Source organism: Branchiostoma belcheri, unplaced genomic scaffold (genome assembly GCF_001625305.1).
Source record: "Branchiostoma belcheri isolate BF01 breed outbred unplaced genomic scaffold, Haploidv18h27 scaffold5, whole genome shotgun sequence".
Classification (NCBI taxonomy): Eukaryota; Metazoa; Chordata; class Leptocardii; order Amphioxiformes; family Branchiostomatidae; genus Branchiostoma; species Branchiostoma belcheri.
Genome location: NW_017804131.1, coordinates 159,208 through 181,921, shown reverse-complemented (window position 1 = coordinate 181,921; position 22,714 = coordinate 159,208). Strand labels below are relative to the sequence as shown.

The 22,714-nt window shown below is 41.5% G+C and overlaps 1 protein-coding gene across 2 annotated transcripts; it reads right to left on the bottom strand.

Annotated features, from left to right (window-relative positions):
- Positions 1-1,160: 1,160 nt before the first annotated feature.
- On the bottom strand, positions 1,161-12,635 carry LOC109479920. Of its 2 annotated transcripts, XM_019781983.1 has the most exons (4): positions 12,395-12,635; positions 11,952-12,281; positions 10,182-10,266; positions 1,161-4,713 (listed from the first exon to the last, which is right to left on the bottom strand). In XM_019781983.1, the coding sequence occupies exons 2-4, from the start codon at positions 12,278-12,280 to the stop codon at positions 2,287-2,289; spliced, it is 2,841 nt and encodes a 946-aa protein (XP_019637542.1). In that variant the 5' UTR covers position 12,281; positions 12,395-12,635; the 3' UTR covers positions 1,161-2,286. The 2 variants fall into 2 exon arrangements, with proteins under 2 accessions (XP_019637542.1, XP_019637541.1); XM_019781982.1 differs by having other exon boundaries at positions 11,952-12,635.
- Between the last annotated feature and the right edge of the window lie 10,079 nt (positions 12,636-22,714).

Sequence of the window (22,714 nt, the reverse complement as noted above, 5' to 3'; positions counted from 1 at the left end):
AAATTTTCCAAGGATATGCGTACTTGTTGTTCATTATAGAAAGGATTTTCTACACATTGGATTTTGGATATCCCTTTCAATTTTAACCCAAGCTTTCATTAATGGTACGCTCTCACACATTAGACATCAAAACAAAGGACACTTGGAGAGATCCTACATTAACAACCAAGACTTTATTCAAAACACCAGCCAACTGATCGGTACTACACATAAGGGAAGAACACACATAATTACCTGTTCTTAGAGAAGTTAGCAGCCAGATACACAATACCACTCTCCAGCATCTCTGAATCATCAACAGATTCTACGCTAGTAGTCAAGCAAACCTTGTCTCTGCATAGTTCTAGATCCGAATGGCATAGCTTTTTAAGACTTTCACACATTTTGGTAAGATTCCCAAGTGTAGAACTCATAACATTCATTGACAAATTTGGTTTGTACGTGCAATAACGAACTAAAATAGAATCGGCAATACTCAGAATTAACACTGAACAAAGCTGAAGAGACATTCAGCTTAGTGTCTGAATACTTGGTGCAAGCCCTAAGTATCTTATTGGCAACATTATAAGTAACTTTACCATAAAAGTGTGCTTTCTTCAGGTTAGGCCACACCAATTTAATTTGTTGGTTCTCGGATTTTTTCAGGAAAAATATGAAGCGACGGCGAAAAAAAATAAAAATAAAAACAGGTCTAGGCATCCTATTATAGGCTTAAATGCTACAAAAGGCTGGGTTAAAATTTAAACTTTGAATTTTGAACTTTTAAATTTAATTTTAATCAAACCACTGCAATGATAGATGGGAAAACTGTAACAACTAGGAAGAAAAGGACTTTCCTCAAGAGTTGGGGACAAAACATGAGCATTTTTCAGTTGATTCAGGACCAGAATCAAATTTTTTTTTTTTTTTTGCAAATCAGAAAAAAACGAAGAGGCGAATCCGAGAACCAACAAATTAAATTGGTGTGGCCTTAGTGCTAACATAACAGATTAACTTAGACGTAAGCAAATCTAGTCCAATTCTAGCAACATACATGTATGCCTTTCTAAGCTTAGTTCATAACATAACAGTAGCTTTCCCTTGTATCTGTATGTACTGTTTTTAGCTTATTTGTGCAACATTTTATGCAATAATTATGATTCCCGTAGCTGCTATCTTTCTGACTATGCATTGCTGGCAACCATAGCAAGTTACAACAATGCCATATAACTATCAAATTGGGTTTGACAGAACTTCTTTCAATAAAAACAAAGGCAAATGTTTTTATATGATAAACCTCTATCAGACTACATTCTACACCTACAAACTAAACCTTACACACACTTTGTTGGGTACTATAGATCCTTTGGGGTAAGTTTGAACCAAGTCATGTCAACATTTTTAATCAACATTAGTCAATACCAATTATGATGGCTAGGTCTACATAAAATAGATTGTAGTTTGAAAATGAAACATACCAGTCAAATTATTTGTGATTTTCTCTGCTTGTACATATGCTCTTAATATGAAAAAGAATCACTAAGCTGTAGTTAGGTAGCTGTTCAGATGTACTTCACAATAGATCATCCCATAGAAGAAAGTTTAATGCCTGTGTTTTTATGATGTTATGCAATAAGACTTACTGCCCTACATATATGATATAGCATGTTTTTGTTTGTTGCACATTTCTGACTACTTCGGTTCCAACAAACATCACAACAAAAGAAAAAACACCTTAACTAAACAGACAATAAACTCAAACTACGTGCTAACACTATTTTTCTCATCACATTTCAGCCACTGATATACGTTTTGACAAATCACATGAAAAAATAGATTCTCTTTATCAAGCCCAAAAGTGGGTAAAACCTGGTCAACACTGACCATAAGACATGGCACAGATAGAAGGCAACAGAGCCTATAATAGAACATGAATAAAAAAGCCATCCTCTGTGCATGTTTTTGGTCCTTTTTGAAGTAGTAGTACTTGGATTTCATAATGTGTTTTATGAAGTACTGGTATCATGTATTCATATTTAGGGCACATTGCAACAATCCAGGATAAGACTTTCCAAGCCAAATATACGATCCCTATGAAGCAAAACTTCCACTTATAATGCCACCATGGATGTTGGAGGTGCATAATATTTTAACAAAACCTTACTTAAACGTCAAAGGTGTGTTAGTAAGTATTAAAGTAAAGTGCCTAAAGCAGATTTGGTCCCTCTTGTTCATTTGGCCCGTCCAGAATTACATTATCTCACAAGCCATTAGCCCTGGTAGAATTTTACAGTAAAAAGAAAAGCTTCAAAGATCGACTCCCTTGTGGTGAGGAATGTGTAAGTACGAGCAGTTCTTTCCAAAATGGCAGCCTGTGGTGCGATAGAAGAAGCACTCCTCTCCGAACTCTGTCTCGACAGGTCCCTTCACCTTCCCCTGCTGGCTAGTGCTCTGTGCCTGGCTGGCCTTGCCGGCCGACTGGCCTCCCCCGTTCTGGTTCCCTGTCTTCAGTTTGGACTTCATCATCAGGAAGTTTCCGTCGGCGTTGATGATGGGGTTGTCAGGGAAACGGATGACCAGCTCCATCCCGCCGACCTCCGTCCCCTGCAGCCCGTCCCGAGCCCGCGTGGCGTCCGCCATGTTTGTAAAGTTCACAAAGGCACAGGTTTTGTTGTGGATGATCTTGATGCTCAGGATGCGCCCGTACTTGCCGAAGAGGGACTGTAGGTCGGCCTGGCTGACTTTGGAGCTGACGTTCCCCACCCACAGGGCAGCACAGGGGGTGGGGGTCGACCCGGGAGCCTTGCCGTGATTGCCGTTCACAGTGACAACCTTCGGCCCAGCCGGCCTTGCTGTAGGAGCCGACAAACGTGTAGAAAACGTTGGCTTCTGTGAGACTGGCGCCTGTGCTACAGTGGCTGCGAACCTTGGTGCAACCTGAGTGGCTCTTGGCACTACCGGATGGAAGGCAGACTTGGAGTGGTTTTGCTTGGGTGGGCTCAGATGCTCGGGGAAGTCCTCTTCGTCGGACATGTAGACTTCAGTATCGAGGGAGCCACTTTGGTTAAATGCTGAGGTTATCAAAGAGTTCAGGGCTGCCTCGACAGTCCCGTGCTGCTTTATTGCTTTGTAGCTTTGCTCGGGTGTAAAGCCCATGTCTGTCAAGACTTTAACGGAGATGGCAGTTATGGGATCCTCTGCAATGGGCTGTTTATTTGGCACTGGCACTGGCGTTTCAACAGGCACTTTAGATGGCAGAGAAAAGGTATCCAGAGATGATATAAAGTTCTGACTCTGCATAGGATGCCAGGAGGGAAAAGTGCCGCCCTGGTTGGTATTGGCGTCAGAATTTGAGTTTTCTATTAACGGCTTGTTTGTAAAGGGGTCGGTTTTATTGGCGTTACGTTTGGGCTGTGTTTCCCAAGGCATGTCGTCAAACTCGCCTGAAATTAAAGCATCCAAGGCTGAATCTAAATGGCCGTGCTGTTTAAAGGCCGCCTCGCTCTGTCTATAAGAAAAGCCCATGTCCATTAAGCGCTGCATGGCGTACGACATGTCGGTTTTGTCGTGAGTTTTCACGGCGGGAGCCTCGCGTGGAACGTGGTCGTCGATGGAGGGGACACTGGGAGGGGGCTGGGGGGGCGTGGGGACCTGGTGTTGAAGAAAACCTGGCGGCAAACTTGGGAAGAGCTGGGACGTTGGGTTAGAGTAGGGAGTAGGGATCTGGGGAGTGGGAACTTCAACGTTCTGCTGAAGAAATAACTGAGGTTGGGAGAAAACAGGACCATTTTGTGGGAGAAATTGACCAAGAGGCTGGGATGTAAAGGGTGTGGGGGCAAGGGGCTGCCCGACAACAAAACCATTTCCCGGCGGATTATTTCTATACCGAGCAAACTGTCGCTGAGCCATAAGGTATTCCACAGCACAATCTAAATTATCATGAATTCTTAAAGCAGCCTCGCTGTCTTCTCTAGAAAACCCCAGTGACATAAGTTGTTGCACCGGATAAGGCACAGTAAGGTTACCATTACTGTCCACCTTTCTTGGTGGAGCCACAGCAGAGCTTAATTCTTTATCAGCTATTTTATCACCATTTGTTTTAGGTGAGGAGGACTTGAGGAGAAAATCTAAAGCTTCCTCCATAGAACCATGAATTTGTACAGCCTCCTCACTAGCCTGCCTAGAAAAGCCTAACTCTACTAGTTGTTCCACAGCCCCCCCTTCTTTGTCAACAGTTTTAACCGCCTCCTCCGCATCCGCGGGCTCGAAATTCAACTCCTCATCAGGACTGGGAGGTTTGGACTCGGTGGAGGCCAGTGAAGATGTCTCGCTCTTCCCTGACTTTGACCTCTTCTTCTTCTTCTTTTTCTTCTGTCCGTTCTGATCCTCTAGGTTAAGGCCTGGAATGTAATGTTCAGGAATGGGAGGGGTCGACCTTTCCGAAATAGGCAACATGTAGGACGCTGGCCACTTCACAACAGGATGGTTAAGGGTTGGCTTCGCCTGCTTGGCTTGCTGTTGTTGTTGTTGGGCTGGCTGTTGGTGTTCTTTCTGTTGTTGTTGTTGTTCTTTCTGCTGTTGTTGTTGTTTGTGTTGTTGTTTTTGTTGTTGCTCCTGCTGCTGTTGGGAGGATCCGCCCTTCTTCTGCTTCTTCTTTTTAGCGGAGGGGTCCTCTTCCGGACGCCACTCTGTGTCCTTCCGCAGGTAGCCTTTCCCACACTTGCACTTACAAACCTGCAGGGGACACATGTGGAAAAACAGCAAGTTAGACACACAAAAAAAATGATTTCACACGTCACATCTTATCACAAATTGTCACAATTCAAAATTGATGCAAATTACGCAGAACATTAAATATATATTCTCTTTTGGCCATGATTTGCAACATCTATCAGGGCTAAAAATACTGGGTGTATATACACCTTAATGCAGGTAAAGCTGCAACTGTGCAGGTATTTCTGGTGTCTACCTGCACCTAACCTGCACTGGTCCATGTACAGTGTATATGCAGGTTAGTGCAGGTAAAATTGGAGCTGTGCATGTATTTCCGATGTCTACCTGCACCTAACTTGCCCTGGTCCATGTACTGGGTCTACATACAAATGTAGGTGTGCATGAATTTTATTTGCTACATTCACTGTTACCATGTATGAAATACATGTAAATAATGGCAATTTGTTTCCTGGACAATTTTTAGTATGATCCATACTTTTCAAGTCAGTATTTTGAGCCCTAGAGATACAAATGACATAAACATCTTTATTTGATGTAGGGACAGGAGGCAGCTGTGATACCAGTTCTAACACCCCCGTAACAAGTTAATTAGCTGCCTGTCCCTTCACAAATTGATGTGCTATTCACAGGTACCTATCCAGTCCATGTAATTATTTATTGAGCTCCTGTTACAATGTATCTAGGAGCTAGCAGAAATGTATACTGTAACTCTGGAAATATTTGCTGTTTGTTCAAGTCCACATTTCTTGCTGAATCAGTTTTTTTAATAACATTTTTGTATACATACATACACATGTCATGTTCACTTTTCTGTTCAATTTGTAAGTCTGGAAGTGATTTATTGAAAAATTCATTGTTTGAATCACAAATCAGTCTGGCATGTTGAGTTCAACTTCATGGCTCCTAAAAAATACTAGTACACACAATGTAGTAGCATTTGGGTCTATTATATATACATGTGTAGGCCTAAGCCTGTTTATTTTCACTTTGGCTTCATATTTTTTTTCTACAAAAAGCTCAACAACAAACAAATTAAATGTGTGGCCTTAACTTAAGGAAGGTCATTTCAGTCACCCCATAGATGTGATTGATTAATTGATCTGAGTAGTTGTGTACATAACAAGAACACCCTACTTCAGACCTTACCGGATGTGCACAGTTACAAACTAATGGACCATGACTGAAGTTCACAAGTGTGAACTTTCACCCCGTGGCTACATGTAGATTAGCACGTACTCATAAAAACGTTCTAAGTACAACTGAAATCTTATCTCTCTCCAGTCTGTGTCTTCTTAAATGTATAAGCAATACAACAATGCCCACATACATTGTAGGTTACATATATGCAATGAATGATCTTCCCTTTGCAAAATTCAAGACATACATGTACCATAGTACAAGTAGCTTTCATTGGCTTTGGATGAGGCTTTCAGACCCTGAATCACAACTAGAATCAACCCTAGATCAAATCATTTAATTTCAAAATCATGTCAACAGTATCAGGCTTCATAGGCATCTCCTATTCCCTAAGTCAAAATTGGATGCCAGAAATACACTCAGCAAATGTACTCCTTCAGTGGACCAACTCCTGTCTTTTTGGCCGATTTCTACTTTTTCCAGCCACTCCTGAAGCCTGGTAGAGGCTACCCAGCCACTCCTGAAGCCTGGTAGAAGCTACATGGACAGATGAGTAGCTGCTGTGATATCCAAGGCCAGGCAGATGAGAGGAGAGGAAAGATTCTGAGAGTTTGATTTCCTGGACAGCTTGAATAATAGATGTAATTAATCTGTTTCCCTGCAGGTGATGTCTCAATTTTCTGTCAGCAACACATCCTGTTAGACTCTCTACAAAGGATGTGTCAAAGACTCAATCTGAATCTGATGACACTACACACAGTTCTCACTATGCTATTTGAGCATAGAAGCCCTCTATGCTGTGATTTGAACCCCCTATGCTGTGATTTGGACCCCTATGCTGTCTTTCAACCAGCATAGGGGAGTTTTGGGGGGGAGACCCTTCAAAAATCTTCAAGAAGATAACTTAAGAATGAAGCTTTAACAAAAGGGGAAACCTTAACTTCACAAAATCTGCCCCTCAATAAGTGAGAAATAGTGTCTCAGGGGGTTATGAGTTTCAACATTTTTCAGGAAGAATACCAGACCCCCTGCTGTGGTCATGTTATGGGGGACTCAATACGGGACTTGCACTGCGAAAGTTGTCCTTTTGTACCGGACCCCTACGCTTTGAGAAAATCCTTGTGAGAACATAATCTTAGATCAGGTTACAATTCAATTTTTCTCAACTTGCCGACTACTAAAAATACTTTAAGCTAGTTACATATATAACATCCTTTTATGTAACCAAGGAGGTTCTAGAACTTGAAGAAGGAATGAAAAATGGATCAGGTATAAAAGATAAATCCAATTTGCAATTTTATTTTCAAGGCAGCAATATGAAAAATATTCCGTATTACTATTAGGAAGATATTTACTAGTCTATGTGTTCTTAGCGAATTTTCGATATCATTTCATACTTTGAAATAGCCCCAAAATGAGTCGAGTGATCGTATGTAAGGAGTCCCTATATTTTTTGGTACCACTAATAAATAGCTAGAACTAGCCTATATGTATGATAATTATGAAACAAGGCCTGTAATATATCATGGCTGTCCATGAGGTATAAATAATGAGATGAAAATGCAGTTTTACTGCTCCAAAATCGCTTTGGGTACCTATAGTAATTTAAAACCCGTAACACAAGTCAGCTTTAAAGATGAGATTGTGTAATGTATTACTGTCAACCTGTTGAAATGTTCCCAGGATTTTTACACAGGTAAGAACATATATAATGGCTGCCCATAAGGTATAAATAATGTGATTTTGAACAGCTGCCAGCAGAAAATGGAGCCATAATACATGTACATGTATGTAAGGATGTAACAATACATGTACAGGCCATGTAAAACACAACAAGGCATACATGAACGAAGGAAAATGCTCCAGGCTAAAGCTGAATTACATTCTTGTGGCACATAAGACGATAGCTTTGCCTTGGAATCTAATACATTCGTGCAATGTATATCCACATCATGCATAATAAGGCACACTTCACTAGTAGTATATTGAGGCTCGATACTACATAGAATATATTACTCTGTAGTCTCTCTTCAAGCAGAGGTTTAGGTTTAGGTTTTGGCTTATTTTTTATTACATGTTATGACTTTTAGATGTTTTCATCTGGCTTTCTTGTACTGTTTTTTTTTTTCGCCAGCCTTGGGGTTGCAAATAGTAACTGCCTGTCAAATAGATACTCCCTGGCCAATTTGATACTGTGCTTGGAGATTAATATCGTTGGCACGTGCTGTGTTGAATCTAATCTGGGTTTTAAAGTTTAAAGGTGTGTCCATTTTGTGACTCTGTTGTTGTCGACAGTGCCCTGGGTAAAGTACACTCTCCTAACATAAAAACTTTCTACATCTTTTTTGAAAATGATACAAAATGTATCACACTACCTGTTAACTCTACATTCATTGATAACATATGGCAAGTCATATTTTGTAGTCATTACTTATGGTTGCAGGTTTAAATTTGGATAGAAATGTGACCATATGGTTAGGATTGTGATTTTCTTTTAATAATAAGTTTTAAGATCATATCCTATACATTCAAAAAAACCTAAATGTAAACAAAGAAAATAATATGACTCCCTGAAAAGTTTGGAATTTCGAAAATTGTTGACACTGATAGCTAAGGCATATGATCAGAAAACCTAATACTTACTGAAACTTTCTGCCACGTACTTCCAGGGGTGGCACCAATAGTATGTTGGTTTAAATTAATCATTCACTACCTTATGAACTTTGATACGCCGCGCATTTAGGTGTAAACAAAACCTCCTTGGTGCAAAGTAGTCCCAACAATTGGGCCAATCAAATAACAGGTAAGATTTACCACAGACCAATTCACCTGTTCAAAGTGAGCAGGAATTTGGCAGGATCTGGTTTTGATCACAATTTTTTAGCTACTATATGTGAAACCAAGGACATTAGACTATATTTTGTTTGTTTGTTTGTTAAGCATAAACGGTAAACCGCCTTTTTTAGGCATAACACACCAGTTTTGTACATGTAAGTACAAGCTGAGTAAGACCGGGCTGTAAGGCTTGAACCACTCACACCGGGAAGGACTCTATTCCAATAACTTAACTCTTTTCGATACCTGCAGTGGGATCTTTGACGTGTGTGGGGTGTGGCTCTCTTCAAACAAGGTTTGAAACAAAATTTGGTGTCGGAACATCAATTCCAACCAAGTCCTTGTTCGAATGTCTGAATCCAGTATTCAAATGTTTGCATGCATGAAACACGTTCAAATTATCCTGTGTGATAATCATTAGAAACCTGTGTGATTTGGCTAATTGTCAGTAACACAGACCAGAACACCTATATATTGAACGTTATTGCAGCACAGGTACAACATAGTAAGAGCTTCTATATATAGTTATACTTATTCACACAAATTATTGCTGGTTTTGGTAGGGAAATCACCTTCCAAACTACCACCCTCTTCTTGCTTACCACCCAATGGTTGTTACGTCATAATTTTGTGGGCGCTCTAAACATAGCATGGCTACTGTGATCTCTTTTTTTAATCAAAAATAGGCTAGACTGTTTTGGCATGAATATGGTAATTGGCTTGTTTGGTAATGCATAGTAATTTGGAAGAAAACAAAAAGACCTATTGTCACGTCTGGTCACTTGGATGAAATTACCTATTGTAATGCATGTTCAATCTGATTTGCCCTACCTCCTGTAGGAATTTGCATTTGTTACATCACACAATCCTGGTCCTGCCCAAGGATATATCATATAAAACCATGTCAAATACTCAAAAGCTTGAAGCACAGTCAGTGAGACTATGGTTTCTATGGGTCAGTTGATGTGCATTGTACGGTATTACATATTTGTACCTGTAAAGAGCTTGAAATCCATCCATGTACACTCTGTGCGTGGGTGGGTGGGTGAGTCTTTCTGCATTTTGAGCAATCCATACCACCAAGGACATAATATACACATCTGTGTATAATGTCCTTGATACCACTGATCCTTTAGTCTTTTTAGTATGCCAAATTACAAGTTGTTTATGTCCAGTTTCTGCAGTTAAATGATGCTTTCTCCAAATCATGTTAGAAGAGAAACAGTACCTGTAAGTAGGACAGGTAGTGTACATACAAGACTGTACAACAGCTTGTAAGTCCTCGATACTAGGCTAACAAATTTGTGTAAAACACTCAAGGCCTAGGAAAAAAATGTTGTGTTCCATGTTTCCCAACCAACCCTATAAAAACCTGCCGACCCTGGAAAATGTTTAGAACATTCAGGTGTGAACGGGATGTTGGCTATGGTTGGAGACAGGTTGGCTGGTGGTTGGGAGTAGGTCTGCAGTGCTTGGGGTTTGAAAGTTTTACTCACCTCAACATGCGCCTTTTTCACCAAGTCATATCCACGAATGGTCCACAGGCTTTCACGACGTTTCTCTTTGGGCCAGCGAAGAAACCTACAACACCAAGAACATGGTGGTACTTTTTATGTCATTTTAATGCAAAATCTCTGCAAACCTGGTAAAAGTTCTAAATATCATGTAAACTGGGGTAGAATGTTAATAAAAACTACTTCTAGTCTTCTGTTTGAAACAGAAAGCAACCCTAATAGACTGTCTGACAGTTGTCGTGGTTGGTTACAAGTTAGAACATGTTACAGTGTTATAGCCAGGCCCTATGCTATAATTTTGACCCTCTATAATTTTGACCCCTATGCAAAATTTCAACCAGCATAGCTGCAGAGGGATATTTTGGGAGGGAGAACCTTCATAAATCTTGCCAAAAAATGAAAATATAACTTTAGAACGAAGCTATAGCAAAGGGAAAACCTTAAGTTCACAAAATCTGTTCCACATTAAACAAGAAATAGTGTCTCACTCTCAGGGGGTTATGAGTTTCAAAACTTTTCGGCTCAAATTATGCGTGATTTGCGCCACGAAAGTTGCTCTTCTGTACCTGACCCCTATGCTATGAAAAATTTTGGCTTAGGAACACTGATGTATGAAACTGTATAAAGAATTTGGTTTCTATCCACAATAAAAATAATGTTGTTGATGACACCAAAATAATGAACACCATATGTTTACAACAACAGCCGTGAAAAAAAACGTGGATATTGACCCGGTTTACACGACGACAAAAACCTGGCGTACGATAATGGCGTACGCACGCGATCGTACGACAATTGCGTACGACCATTTTTTCCAGCGTGTAAACCGGCCCCACCTATCGTACGCACCTATCGTACGCAATTTGCGTACGCCACCTCGAAGGCAGGCGTACGATCGTGTACGATCGCCCAGCGGGGAGTCAGGATGCCTCCCCGCCTCGTGTAAACGCGACTGATCGTACGAACGGCGTTTGCAAGCTCTTCCCTGTTGCAGGAGGTCAGGGGTCATATGCAAATTCCATTCTTCTTCCCAATGTTCCCGCGCCTGTGAAAACCCACGCCGTGTTACTGATCTTTACTCTGTTTTCTCTGATCCGTTTCGGTTTTCCTTTTGTTTTTTTTATCGTATTTGATTTGTTTGTTGTTTTGCTGAGCCTGTTTGCTCGCGACTGCCGCAACTGACAGAAGTGCGCAATAGCTCTAACTGTCACGTTCCCACACTGACCGATCGATCCCGCCTTGAGCTTGAATGATTGCAATGACTGCAAAAATTGCTGCCCGTTGGATCTCATGGCACCGCTCCCTGCGACGTCCAACCCTTCTTCTACGCAATGCCCGGCGACGCAAGTACATCCGCGAAAAGAAGAATAGCAACATCTGACGCATGAAGAACAGAAAAAGAGCCTGTTCTCCCGCCATTTTGAAAATAGCGCTATGTCAAAGCTCGCGGCGGGTCAAATGGGGTCACGATAGTGTGGAGCGCTGCGGGAGTCCCGGCGCTGTCCGTCCCGCTCCGTGTAAACCGGAACGGACGTACGATCGCGTGCGTACGCCATTATCGTACGCCAGGTTTTTGTCGTCGTGTAAACCGGGTCATTGGTACTAATTAGCGCATAAAAGAAGCCATAATGTGTTTCTAAGATCCGACAAGGAGGTCTCTCTAACCTCCTTGGATCCATAGATACATAACACAGAAATAGGAAAGCAATTTGAGGAACTTCGGCATATTTGCGGAAGTCCATAGTAACGTACCTCCCTGTCACTATGCGAGGAGCGCAAGACAGATGGTCTAAAACACTGTCTTCCCACTTGTCAAAACATCTGTCGTGCATGAAGGAGCTCTCGGGGCAGCCCTCGTTACTGCAGATCACTTTCACGGCGTTCCTCGCCAAGTCCAGCGGGTCGTCACACGAGCACTGGACGGGGTGGCAGCAACCCCGCTCCAGCGAGCCCGCGCGGACCCCTCCGTTGGCACTGGTCGAATTTCCCGCCGACTGGTTGGCCGCGCTCTCCCCGCCGTCTCCAGCGCCAGACGACGCCGAGTCCTGCCTCTTCCGTACCTTTCCTCCTCCTTTAGGCATGCTGGCGAGCAACGGTAAAGTTTAACCAACAAATCGCCGAGCTAAAATTAAAAGTTCAGGTGTTAAAGTAAACAAAGATGGCGCACCCAAGTTCGGCCAACCGTTTGTGCACACCTTGCAAAAAGGCTTTCTTTGAGTAGGACGACTTTTCCCGCTCCAAACTCGGCTTCAAATCACTTCCAGAGATTCCTCACAAAACACTAAAATGTCCTATGGTAGCTGAGTAAGTCATGACTGGGAGATACACAACAGAAAAGGCAGTTTTGTTGTTCACAGGAAGGCGCCAAGACAACAACTAGGCACGGTGCTTTGTGCCCACACGCTTCGGGTCGCATGCTAACCTCTGACCTGTGACGTCATGAATTGGCGGCAAACACGCACAAAGGGAAACATCTGGGCCTTTCTAGAAAAAAAAACATAATTCCAGACTGTGACATTTTGGAAATACGTACACAGGAAGGTCTCGGGGTAAATAAGAATCACAACATTTACAAGGAAGTTGACAAGAAAAACTCTTGACAAAGAAAAAATCTCGCACAAAAAAGACGTAGATTCTTATGCATATGGCCCTTTTCCGTAGGGCGTAGCGTAGACGGACCGTTCTAATTCAACGTAGAGCGTAATTGGCGCATTTTACTTTATAAAGGAGGATTACCCCATTTTGCTGCGATCTTGGACGGAATAATCTAAAATTTAATCTAAACATTGCATATAGGTTACGCAATAATGTGTTTGAGTTCTATAGGAAAACTATTGCGTCATGACAAGTACAAACGGACGTCGGACCCCAAAAGTATCAAGTCACAAGTTTTTGTAGTAGAAGCTATGGGAGACAATGTAGAATTACTGAAACTTGTGGTTGGGTTACTCGTATCATGATCAGCAAAGGCCCCATTTAGTGTATCTACGTACAATGATACACATAACATATATGAAGGCTTGTGCTTTGTAACCGCCTATATTGTATATTGTTCGTCTTCAGTGTTAACCCCAATTTGTAAAAGCCTTCGTTTACGATTCCAGATGACCCTTGGCCAATGGGCACCTGTTGGCCGTCCTTGGTGCTTCCCAAGGCCAAACACCTGTCGCGCCATGGGATCAGGTACGCGCGCCCTCATGCGGCATATAACTACACTGCAGTAGCTCCTGTCTATGTCGTAATGCAGGCTGCAAAATCATTGACATTGCAGATAGTTTGGACGAGGTGTGGATTTTTGTTATGCGTACCAGGACTCCTCGGGCGGCTTATCTTTGGACTTTTTCAATGCTTCAGGCAGATTTTAGACACCCAATGCAATTTCAGGGCAGCAGTTTATTCAGTGCCATTTCTTAGCACATTTACGTCATCATTTCACACTTGAAGCAGTTGAAATAGTTTAATTCAAAAACAAGCTACGCGAGCAGTCACTCTATTTTTTGGTACCACCAATAAATAGCTAGAATCATTTTCTATGACACGAAAGAAGCAACCGTTTTAAACTCCACCAACAACATCGGATTTTTGCTACACAGATCTAGATATCAATATGCAATGTGATAGGCTTGATTCAACCAAGGAGGTTAAATCTGATTTTTGACCTCCTTTATTCAACTTACATTAAAGATGACCAGAAAATTGACTTTGAAAATCCATTTTACTGCCCTGAAGACGATTTGAGTGCCTTTAAATCAAAACGGATATGGAGTCTAGGCCTCACAGGTACGACCGTTAGAACAGTACACAGGACGTGACGTCATTGGGAAGATGGACCGATAGTTCATCTGACTCCGCATTGTGGGCGCCCTTTCTCACGGTAATTTAGCCTGGAGAGGTTCCAAATGCGACCACGTCACCTCTCTGCACTACTGTTGTTAGCTGACAGTACCAGTGGATCTCTAAAGTAGATACTATCGTTCAGTTTAACCAAATTTGGCTTAGTCACGATCACTCAAAAGAAACCGATGGCTGTACAGATTTGAGAGTATTTAGGATTAGTATATATGCCTCTAACGATGTAATTGTCAACGCGTAAGTAATATTAATTGTAAGCGATTCATTCCAAAATTCTCAATTCTTAGGAAATTCAGAACCTACCAAGTTCCACTAATATACCAGACGTTATAATACAATCGTAAATACGTTACAATTATTTACTTTTTGTACCATATTCCACCCATTTTGATCAGTTTGCCACCCCCTCCCCTACTACTCTAGCAGAAACGTCTGGAAACGTCTCTAAAGTGGAGCGCTATCTCACAGATCTAGATCTGAAGAAAAATCGGCTCCGAGAAGAGGTAATTCTTCTTACTCCAAGAAGCGAAAATAATTGGATCACATACGCCGAAACCAACCACGTATAACCCTGATGTATTGAAGCTGTCGCATTCATGTGTTAAGAAGTGAGAGAAGCTGCGAAAACCACCAGAAATCATGCTTATATCCAGGCACAAAGCCTAGATTCCCGTATATGTGAAATGAATATTAAAGGGGTTTTGTGAGCAAAGGCAAAATCCCATACTTCATAGACAAAAGCTTAATTCATTAGCTAACTCCATTACACTAGCTGATCACGTAGTGAGGATGTTATCTCGTGTTTAGGAGACTCATAATAGATGTGTTTATGTTGTTCTCGATGGTTATCTTGAAACTGAAATGAGCGCGATATAACGAAGTCAAAAACCGTCCGTAAATCAAACAATTGCGGTGTAATAGTTTAAATGCAAAGTTCTGTGTCATTGTGAATAGGCATATTCGTCATGCGTTTTGCAACTGTGGTGAAGAAAGTCAATGTTCTTCCCAAATCAAGGGATGTATAGGGCGGCGCCCATCTACGTACGTTGTATACCTCTTTGGCCAACACAAATGTGCATGCTTTCAACAGGGGCTAGTCCACTGGTAGCACCGTGTGTTCAATTTTAAGAGAAAGCATCACTTGTAAAAAAAATCGATCTTTGAAATAATGTGTTAGAGGAGTGCTATCTGATTTTTTTTTCTCCTCTTGTGCAGTTGACTATCACTATAATGACTATTAGTTATAGGAACTCTATTTTTAATTTCATTTATCTGGCTTAAATGTTTTGTTATAATTAAATGAATGCGATGAATAACTTGAAATGTAACATTGATATTTGCAAAGCAAATGTTTACCTTCGCATATGGTCTGTTCTAGCTGTTAATTCTTACTCAACCACATTCATATATCTGGTGACAGGAGTCTAAATCCCTCCTGCTATGAAATTGCAACATGATGTAACCCAACACTAGTTACCATAGTGACATACGTCTGGTTCAGGTCATTGACCGTGTTTGGTTGGAGAAGAAGAAGAGGAATAAGAAACAGTGGAGAACAAAAACAACATGTTTTCCTTCTGCGAAGGTAAACATAATTAGGTCTAGTCTTTGTTATGAACCCCAACCTCCCGCATACAAGGCAAGCATACTACTCACGTGCACTAGGCACAACAGCGCGTCGATGGCAAACAGGCAACTGAATAAAAGCGCCACTAAGCTTAATGTGTCGTTAAGAGCTTTGGCGTACTTCCGCGTAGGGACGAATCCCCGCAACTTTAAAGCCGTCCTCGTTATTACAGCTTTGGATATCATCTAACAAGATGGCTCTTTCTGTCATCTTCAATTTGGCGCGTAAAATATGACGCCAGTTTTCCTCAGATTTACCTAACTTCGTTGAAGCGTGACGGTAGAAATTATCGAGCGGGTATTACTGGAAAATCGCACAAAATGAAATGAGTGATTGTGAACACTCAAAAAATACGTGGCAGCGTGAAGCGTAAAAGAAAGTAAACCGTTAAGAAATCCGTTTAAAATCCTAGAACTGGCTTCGAATCAAAATCTTTCCCCAACTTTAATCAAATTTGCATTGGGCCATGTATTACCTACAAAAACTCATCAATATATATATCAGTCATATGTTGCACAAACAGATAGAGCAACGCCCAACAGCAGCAAAACGTATGTACGTACCGAGCAAAATGCAGCAAACTGGATCATTGAGCAAGGGAAGATTTCCTCCTAGATACACAGCTGCCTATATATACGTGGCAGCCTGGCAACTCTCAAAACACACATGGCACCAGCAAGTTGAAAGATACATTTACCAACAGTTTAATCTCCAGAGATACGCAATTTCGACACACGTACAACAGTGATAAGTGATATTTTCCAGTTCCGCCAACTCTGTGTAAATCTTGACAGAAGTAACTTTGAACCGATTAGAGGTGAAACTCAATAAGGACGAGAATGTCAACCAACAATATCAATCAGGGTTGCCATAAATCAGACTACTTCATAATCTCCCCTCCACCTGTAAATCCTGGTCGTAAATGGATAACATGGAGTCACATCAATAATTCAGCACACGGCGGCTCCAGGCGACGTCAGGAGTTATAGAGCAGCTAATTCTGCGTTTGGAGGGGATAGCCTCGATCTCCAGGCCCGTCCGCGGCGGCTTCACGTTCTGCCAGGAGTTATAGATAGCCTCGGTCCACAGGCTCCCCAGTACTGGCGGCTCGAAGCGACATCAGGAGTTATAGTTAAGCTAATTCCAAGTTTGGTGGGGATAGCCTCGGTCCCCAGGCAGGCCCGTGGTGGCTCGACACACAACGTCAGGCATTATAGAGCAGCTAATTCCGCGTTTTATAGCCTCGGTCCCCAGGCTCCCAGCACACGGCGGTTCAAAGCGCCGTCAGGAGTTACAGAGCAGCTAATTCCACGTTTGGTGGGGATAGCCTCGGTCCCCAGGTAAGCCCATGGTGGCTCGACGCGACGTCAAGAGTTATAGAGAAGCTAATTTTGCTGATGGCGAGGAGGAGCCGATGAAAGGGCTCTTTCCAGGCTAATAACGCACGTAGGCTATTTTTGTTTAAACGCTATCATGACAAGACAGTCCACGATAGGAGGACTGCACGAATAAGGACATTGGATCGGTAGATGCTACCTACAAATAAACGTTTGAGCGCATTTTCTGGGCTTATATTAGCCATCCGCGACATTCTAGCCCTGCCTACTTGCTAAATTTATCTGCCATACAGCGGTCATATACGTGCACAGAAAGTCGCACACAATATAAAGTTGCAACGGCAGGGTAATACAATATAATTAACTTATCAACTATAGGGTTGATGCCATTAACGCCTTTGCATCGTAACTGACTAGAGAGAGTGTGATACTTTAGCATACAGTGGAGGGGGTAGCTATAAACCATCCAGTCAAGGACGATAGCTCATAGCAGCCTCCATCGATCACTGGAGGTGCGTTTGCCCTTTGGATGCAGATTGTAAGGCAATAATGATATATGCATGGATTTAACGCCGCGCCATCGTCTAAATATCGCACACTTTGACAATATGGGCCGGTAAATGTGAAAGAATCGATCGGAAAATAACATTTCACGATACTTTGGCAAACTGTCCTGTCTGTTTTTTTACTGGCCGTATTGTATACCGTGACTGGTATCTCAAAATTATTTGTGAATAACTCTTTTTTATTCATTATTGTGAATTTCTCGCTGATTTTGGTCTATGCATTTTCCCACTGGTTCCCATAAGACCACAGTCATAAGTATAGCAGGGAATTGAAGGAGGAAATGGACTAACGTTTTCTAGGATATATTTTGGGACCTTTGACCTAACTTCCTGTCAGTGTTCCCGACATACCTAGTATGTAGAAACAACCAGCAAGCATACAGACATCCACATCGAAAACAAAACCTCCATATACGAAGGTAATAAGAAGTAAAGATCATAATGCATTTAATACAATATGTAGCTGCTTCATACAAAGAAAAAACCACAAGCACTTGTATATTCTGGGCCGAAGTTACCCTGTAGGCAAAACACATCATTTTCCACTTACAGCTGTACATCTAAATCAGCAGGCTTATGTTGGTATTGCTTGTACAGCCATATTTCCTGTTTGAAATCCCTTCTTCTGATTCCATTTAATGACGTTCAACAAACTGGAAGTTACAAACTATACCCTCATCCCTTCTGACCTGATTGTAAAATGACAGATGATAATAGATATCTAAATTAACAGTTTATCATGAATGACTGGGCTCATTAAATATTCAAACTGTCATCCATCAAAACGCAGTCCCCACCATAGAGGCCATGTGTTATTTATGAGCCGTCCTCCGCGTATTGCCACAATAGCCATGTGATAACCAAATGTCGAAATGAAAGCTGGCACGGTTGTGGAGGATAGCGAAACTAAAAATGGCAAAGACCTCAAACGGCTTCAGGCAAACAAAAAACTTTCAGTCGCCTTCTAGGCTGATATATAAGAAGCTTTGTTTTCTTACGACCAGCCTTTTGTGGTCTTTATCAAACATGAATCCTCTGCAGTCGTAATATACATTTTAAGTACTTTAAATGTCATGGCTTTGACGGGTAATGTGTCCACATCAGACCCCTGACAGCGCAGAGAGCGCCGTGTATTCAGCTACCTGTCAGGGCCGCTAAAGTTCATACAGCTTTAAATATCAAGGGAGTACAGACGACTGGAAACAAAGAAAAGACTTCTACCTGCGTCTCGCCAGGTATGAAGCATATATTCTGTATTTTTGAGCTAGCTTTTGTTGTATCTTTATCTAACGTGTACACAATACACAACTGCCGTTACTTATAATTTCACGAGTGCTTTGACAGTAGATATACTAGTATTTGTTTTCCTATCCATAACTCTCTAAAACTAGCACCGTTATGGCAGGTACCGGATGGTGATTTATTGAAGAGCTGTTGATGCTGGCAAGACCCCCTAGGTGTGACCTACGGGTGCGACAAAGATGGATGAGGTATTTCAGACCGGGGGCTCGACGTGAGGCCGAAATCGTATCTGGCATACTACCTGGAAATCTCGGGTGTATACAACAAGAAGCGAAGGTGTCTACTGAACTTAAATCACAGTTACTACGTTATAAAAGAACATCTCAAAAGGGACTTACGCTAACATGGTACATTCAGTTGTTCATCATGTTGCAATTTTATAGCAGGAGGGATTTAGACTGAAAACACACCTAATTTAAGCCAAAACCCAAACCTCTGCTTGGAGAGTAGACACGTAAATGATATATTCACCTGCGTCGTCCCTGATGACCACTACATGTTTCGAATTCGAGGAAAGACGCCATTTTCTAGGCGCATTCTGTGCAATTTGTAACGTCTACATGTATACACATGAGCGGTGCACTGCATCCGTTCCACCCTGAAGATTACTTCGACCTCGAACGTCAGGCTATTTAAGTAATCCACCGGCAATTTCCTCTATTGGACGTAATTGCCCTAAAATTGCGGCCAGGACATTTTTTTGTAGTTAGTGAGCGCCCTACCGGTCACCCCGTTCCGATTGAGAAGACTTAATCTGTAGGAGGCTTAAACTATGTTTTCCTGGGCTCTGTTTGCTGCATGTTAACTAGCTGCGGTTGTTGTTAACCTTTATTAGCACGCCACGGGTGTCCCACCGCTGCATTGGGAAGTTTGATTGCTAAAAGTCAAAGGTTACAACGCCTTTGCTGCTTGTGAGTCTGATGAATTGGTGAAATCCGCTGCGTTTTACGTTACTTCATAAAAGACATCCAGGGCAGTTTTTTGGGCTTGGAAACCCGATCTTTCAAAGTCAATATTCTAGCCATTTATCTACATCTATATTACTGAGTTGAAACCACACTAGCCCAATGTATGGAGCAAACATTCCCAAAATTCTGACGAAAAAAATGGTTACTGGAAGGGCCCTTGGCTGATTTTTAGGGTACCACACAGAAAATAAAGGACTCATCTTGGGGCTTGTTTCTGTAGTTTTAAAAGCCGAAAGTATGAAATACTGACACAAATGTGCTAATGAGAATCAGTATGTGTCAATATGACAAAGATTGCCTTATTCAGAATATTCCTAGTTTTGCTCTCATGAAATCCAATTGGATGCCTTGATGTGCCCAATTATAAAATGTTATTTGGGCTTATCCTTCATATGTACGCATGGCTTCAGCATCTTGTTTAGCTACATCGAGATGTTTCAAATCCTCGTATTTCAGATGCAGCAACGAAGTATATTTCCTATGATTAGACATAAGATAGGATACATACCCCCACAGCAATGTTCAATAAATACATCCTGATGGTTTGTTGACTCCTTTTGCTACTCTGACACCCACATAAATGATTCTGATTAATGGCATTGATGAAATCCCTTTTCGCTGCTTTAGGTCTCTCTTATTACGTTTTTATTATAGCGCTCGAATTACTTCTAAATGAGAGAGTTTCGGTTGCCGTTTCTAAACTGTCGTGTAGAATTACCTGCGTACATTATATGTATACTTCATAATTATTCAAGTGATATGTGGCCCTGTCATACACTACCCTTGGTGGTACCCCTTTTTCAGTAGTGATGATGTTAAGTATAGCCAATCAGAACAGTTTATGAGCGAACTGTGGTTTTGCTGAACTCATGTTATCAATCAATTAATCAAAAAATGAAAGATCTTAGTGTACATTCATGGTCTTACAGGCTAAGTACAGGTTATTGAAAAGCAGAGATATCTCACTATACAAAATTTACAAAGATATCACACAATACAATAATTACCATGTATCATATAATATTACACAATATAACACATGATATTACCTAGCGGTTTGACTACTATTTACAAATTCAACATCTTCTTGCTGTAAGCTTATAAGACACGGTTTGCCTAATTCCACAATGAATAGAAAGTCAGCGTTCTATCTGAATTTCGGAAACTGGGAAACTTACACTGAATACTACAGGGTATCTCTTTCATTTCTATACAATGCACACTGAACAGCAAAATGACTTGCATCCTCAATCTACGATTGGTGTGACCAGTGAACAACAGGACCAACTTGAGGTTATCAATCTCTTCCCTACACCAGAGATCATGATAATTCACGATAACGACAGTTCACAAATAGCTCCGTCCCGGCTTGCCAACACTAGTGCAAGTCAGCAAATTTGTGGGTGATAATTATCGGTAAACCAGTAATTGGTGCTTTTTTCCCAGCTACGACAGACTTAAGTACCTATAACTTTCGCTGTTTTCAGGCGCAAACGACGCTGTTTGGACCAAATGGATATTGATTTGGCAGCAGTTCATAGCTGTAGTTCCCTCCGCCCGGTGCCGTGTGGTCATGTATCCTGCTGACAAATAAAGGCTTCCCCTTGCACGGACCATAAAAGATTCAGCGGACACGGATCGATTTAACGTCGGTTTGGATTAGTCAGGACGTACCGGTCAGCGTCGGGGAGAAAACCGTGGTAATGTGCACGTCATGTTCTAAACGTTTAACCCCGGTCGGTTGTCAGCACACGTCACGGCCGCGGCTAACTCACACCGCCGCCCGCCATCTGACAACAACCCGCTGAAAGGCGACTCTGAAATTCATATTTTACGGCCACGGTCGAATGACGTGCTCTCGATAACTTTATCAGAAAAACGTCAAGGCAATTGAGAGAAATGCATCGACAGAAGCAAAGGTCGGGAACTTGGGAAAATTACTATCATGTTGGGTGTGCTCACAAAATACATAGCTATCTCGCACAAAATGTACCCCGGAACATTGGACCTTCGCAGTGTACGCCACATCCAAATAGCGTGTTTAGCGCGAGTCTCTCTAAGTCCGAGCAATAACAAGGGCGGTGTTTAAAAAACACACCGGCGACGTGAGTATTTTAATAATATTAGACCTTAGAACAAGTAGTATTAGTTGACCCACCTATTGTTCTGTACGTAGGATATTTTCGTTATACCCATGTATAATTGTCTGTATATCTACATGTCTTTGACCTTACAAAAGTCGCTGTACTTTTTGTTGTGTCAATAAAGTTCTTCTTCTTCTTATAATAGTATAAATTTGTAACCCTTTTGATATAGCTTGAGTAAAAGGAATTTTTCTTATAACGGATTGTTGTTTTAGTACTACTAGTATTTTAAAATGTGTGTGTTTTTAACACCGTATTGTATGTAGGAAGTTGTATTGTTTGTTTTTGAGGGTGCTAATATGATGCATGCATCAACGAATGAAATGTGTACCCTGAGCTGTAACTCACATTCGTATGGATTTATGTTTGATTATTTAGGAAGTACGTGAGTAAGGTATAGTTATTAGGAAAGAATGGTATCTGACACAAGTATTACCACATAAGGATGAAATTTTTAATAGGTATTGCCATATATATTATTAATTCCATCAACCAACGTCTGAAAGACATCCATTTCCAAACTTTTCTAAAAGAAATACACAATGATAACAAAGGCGGAGCTGCTAGAAACAAATTGAGATCGTACAGACTGTTCAAGACAACGTATAATGGAGAAAAGTATCTAAATCTCGACAATATACGGCATAGGACCGCCACTACAAAACTCAGGATAAGCTGCCACAAATTACACATTGAAACCGGACGCCATAACCGCACTC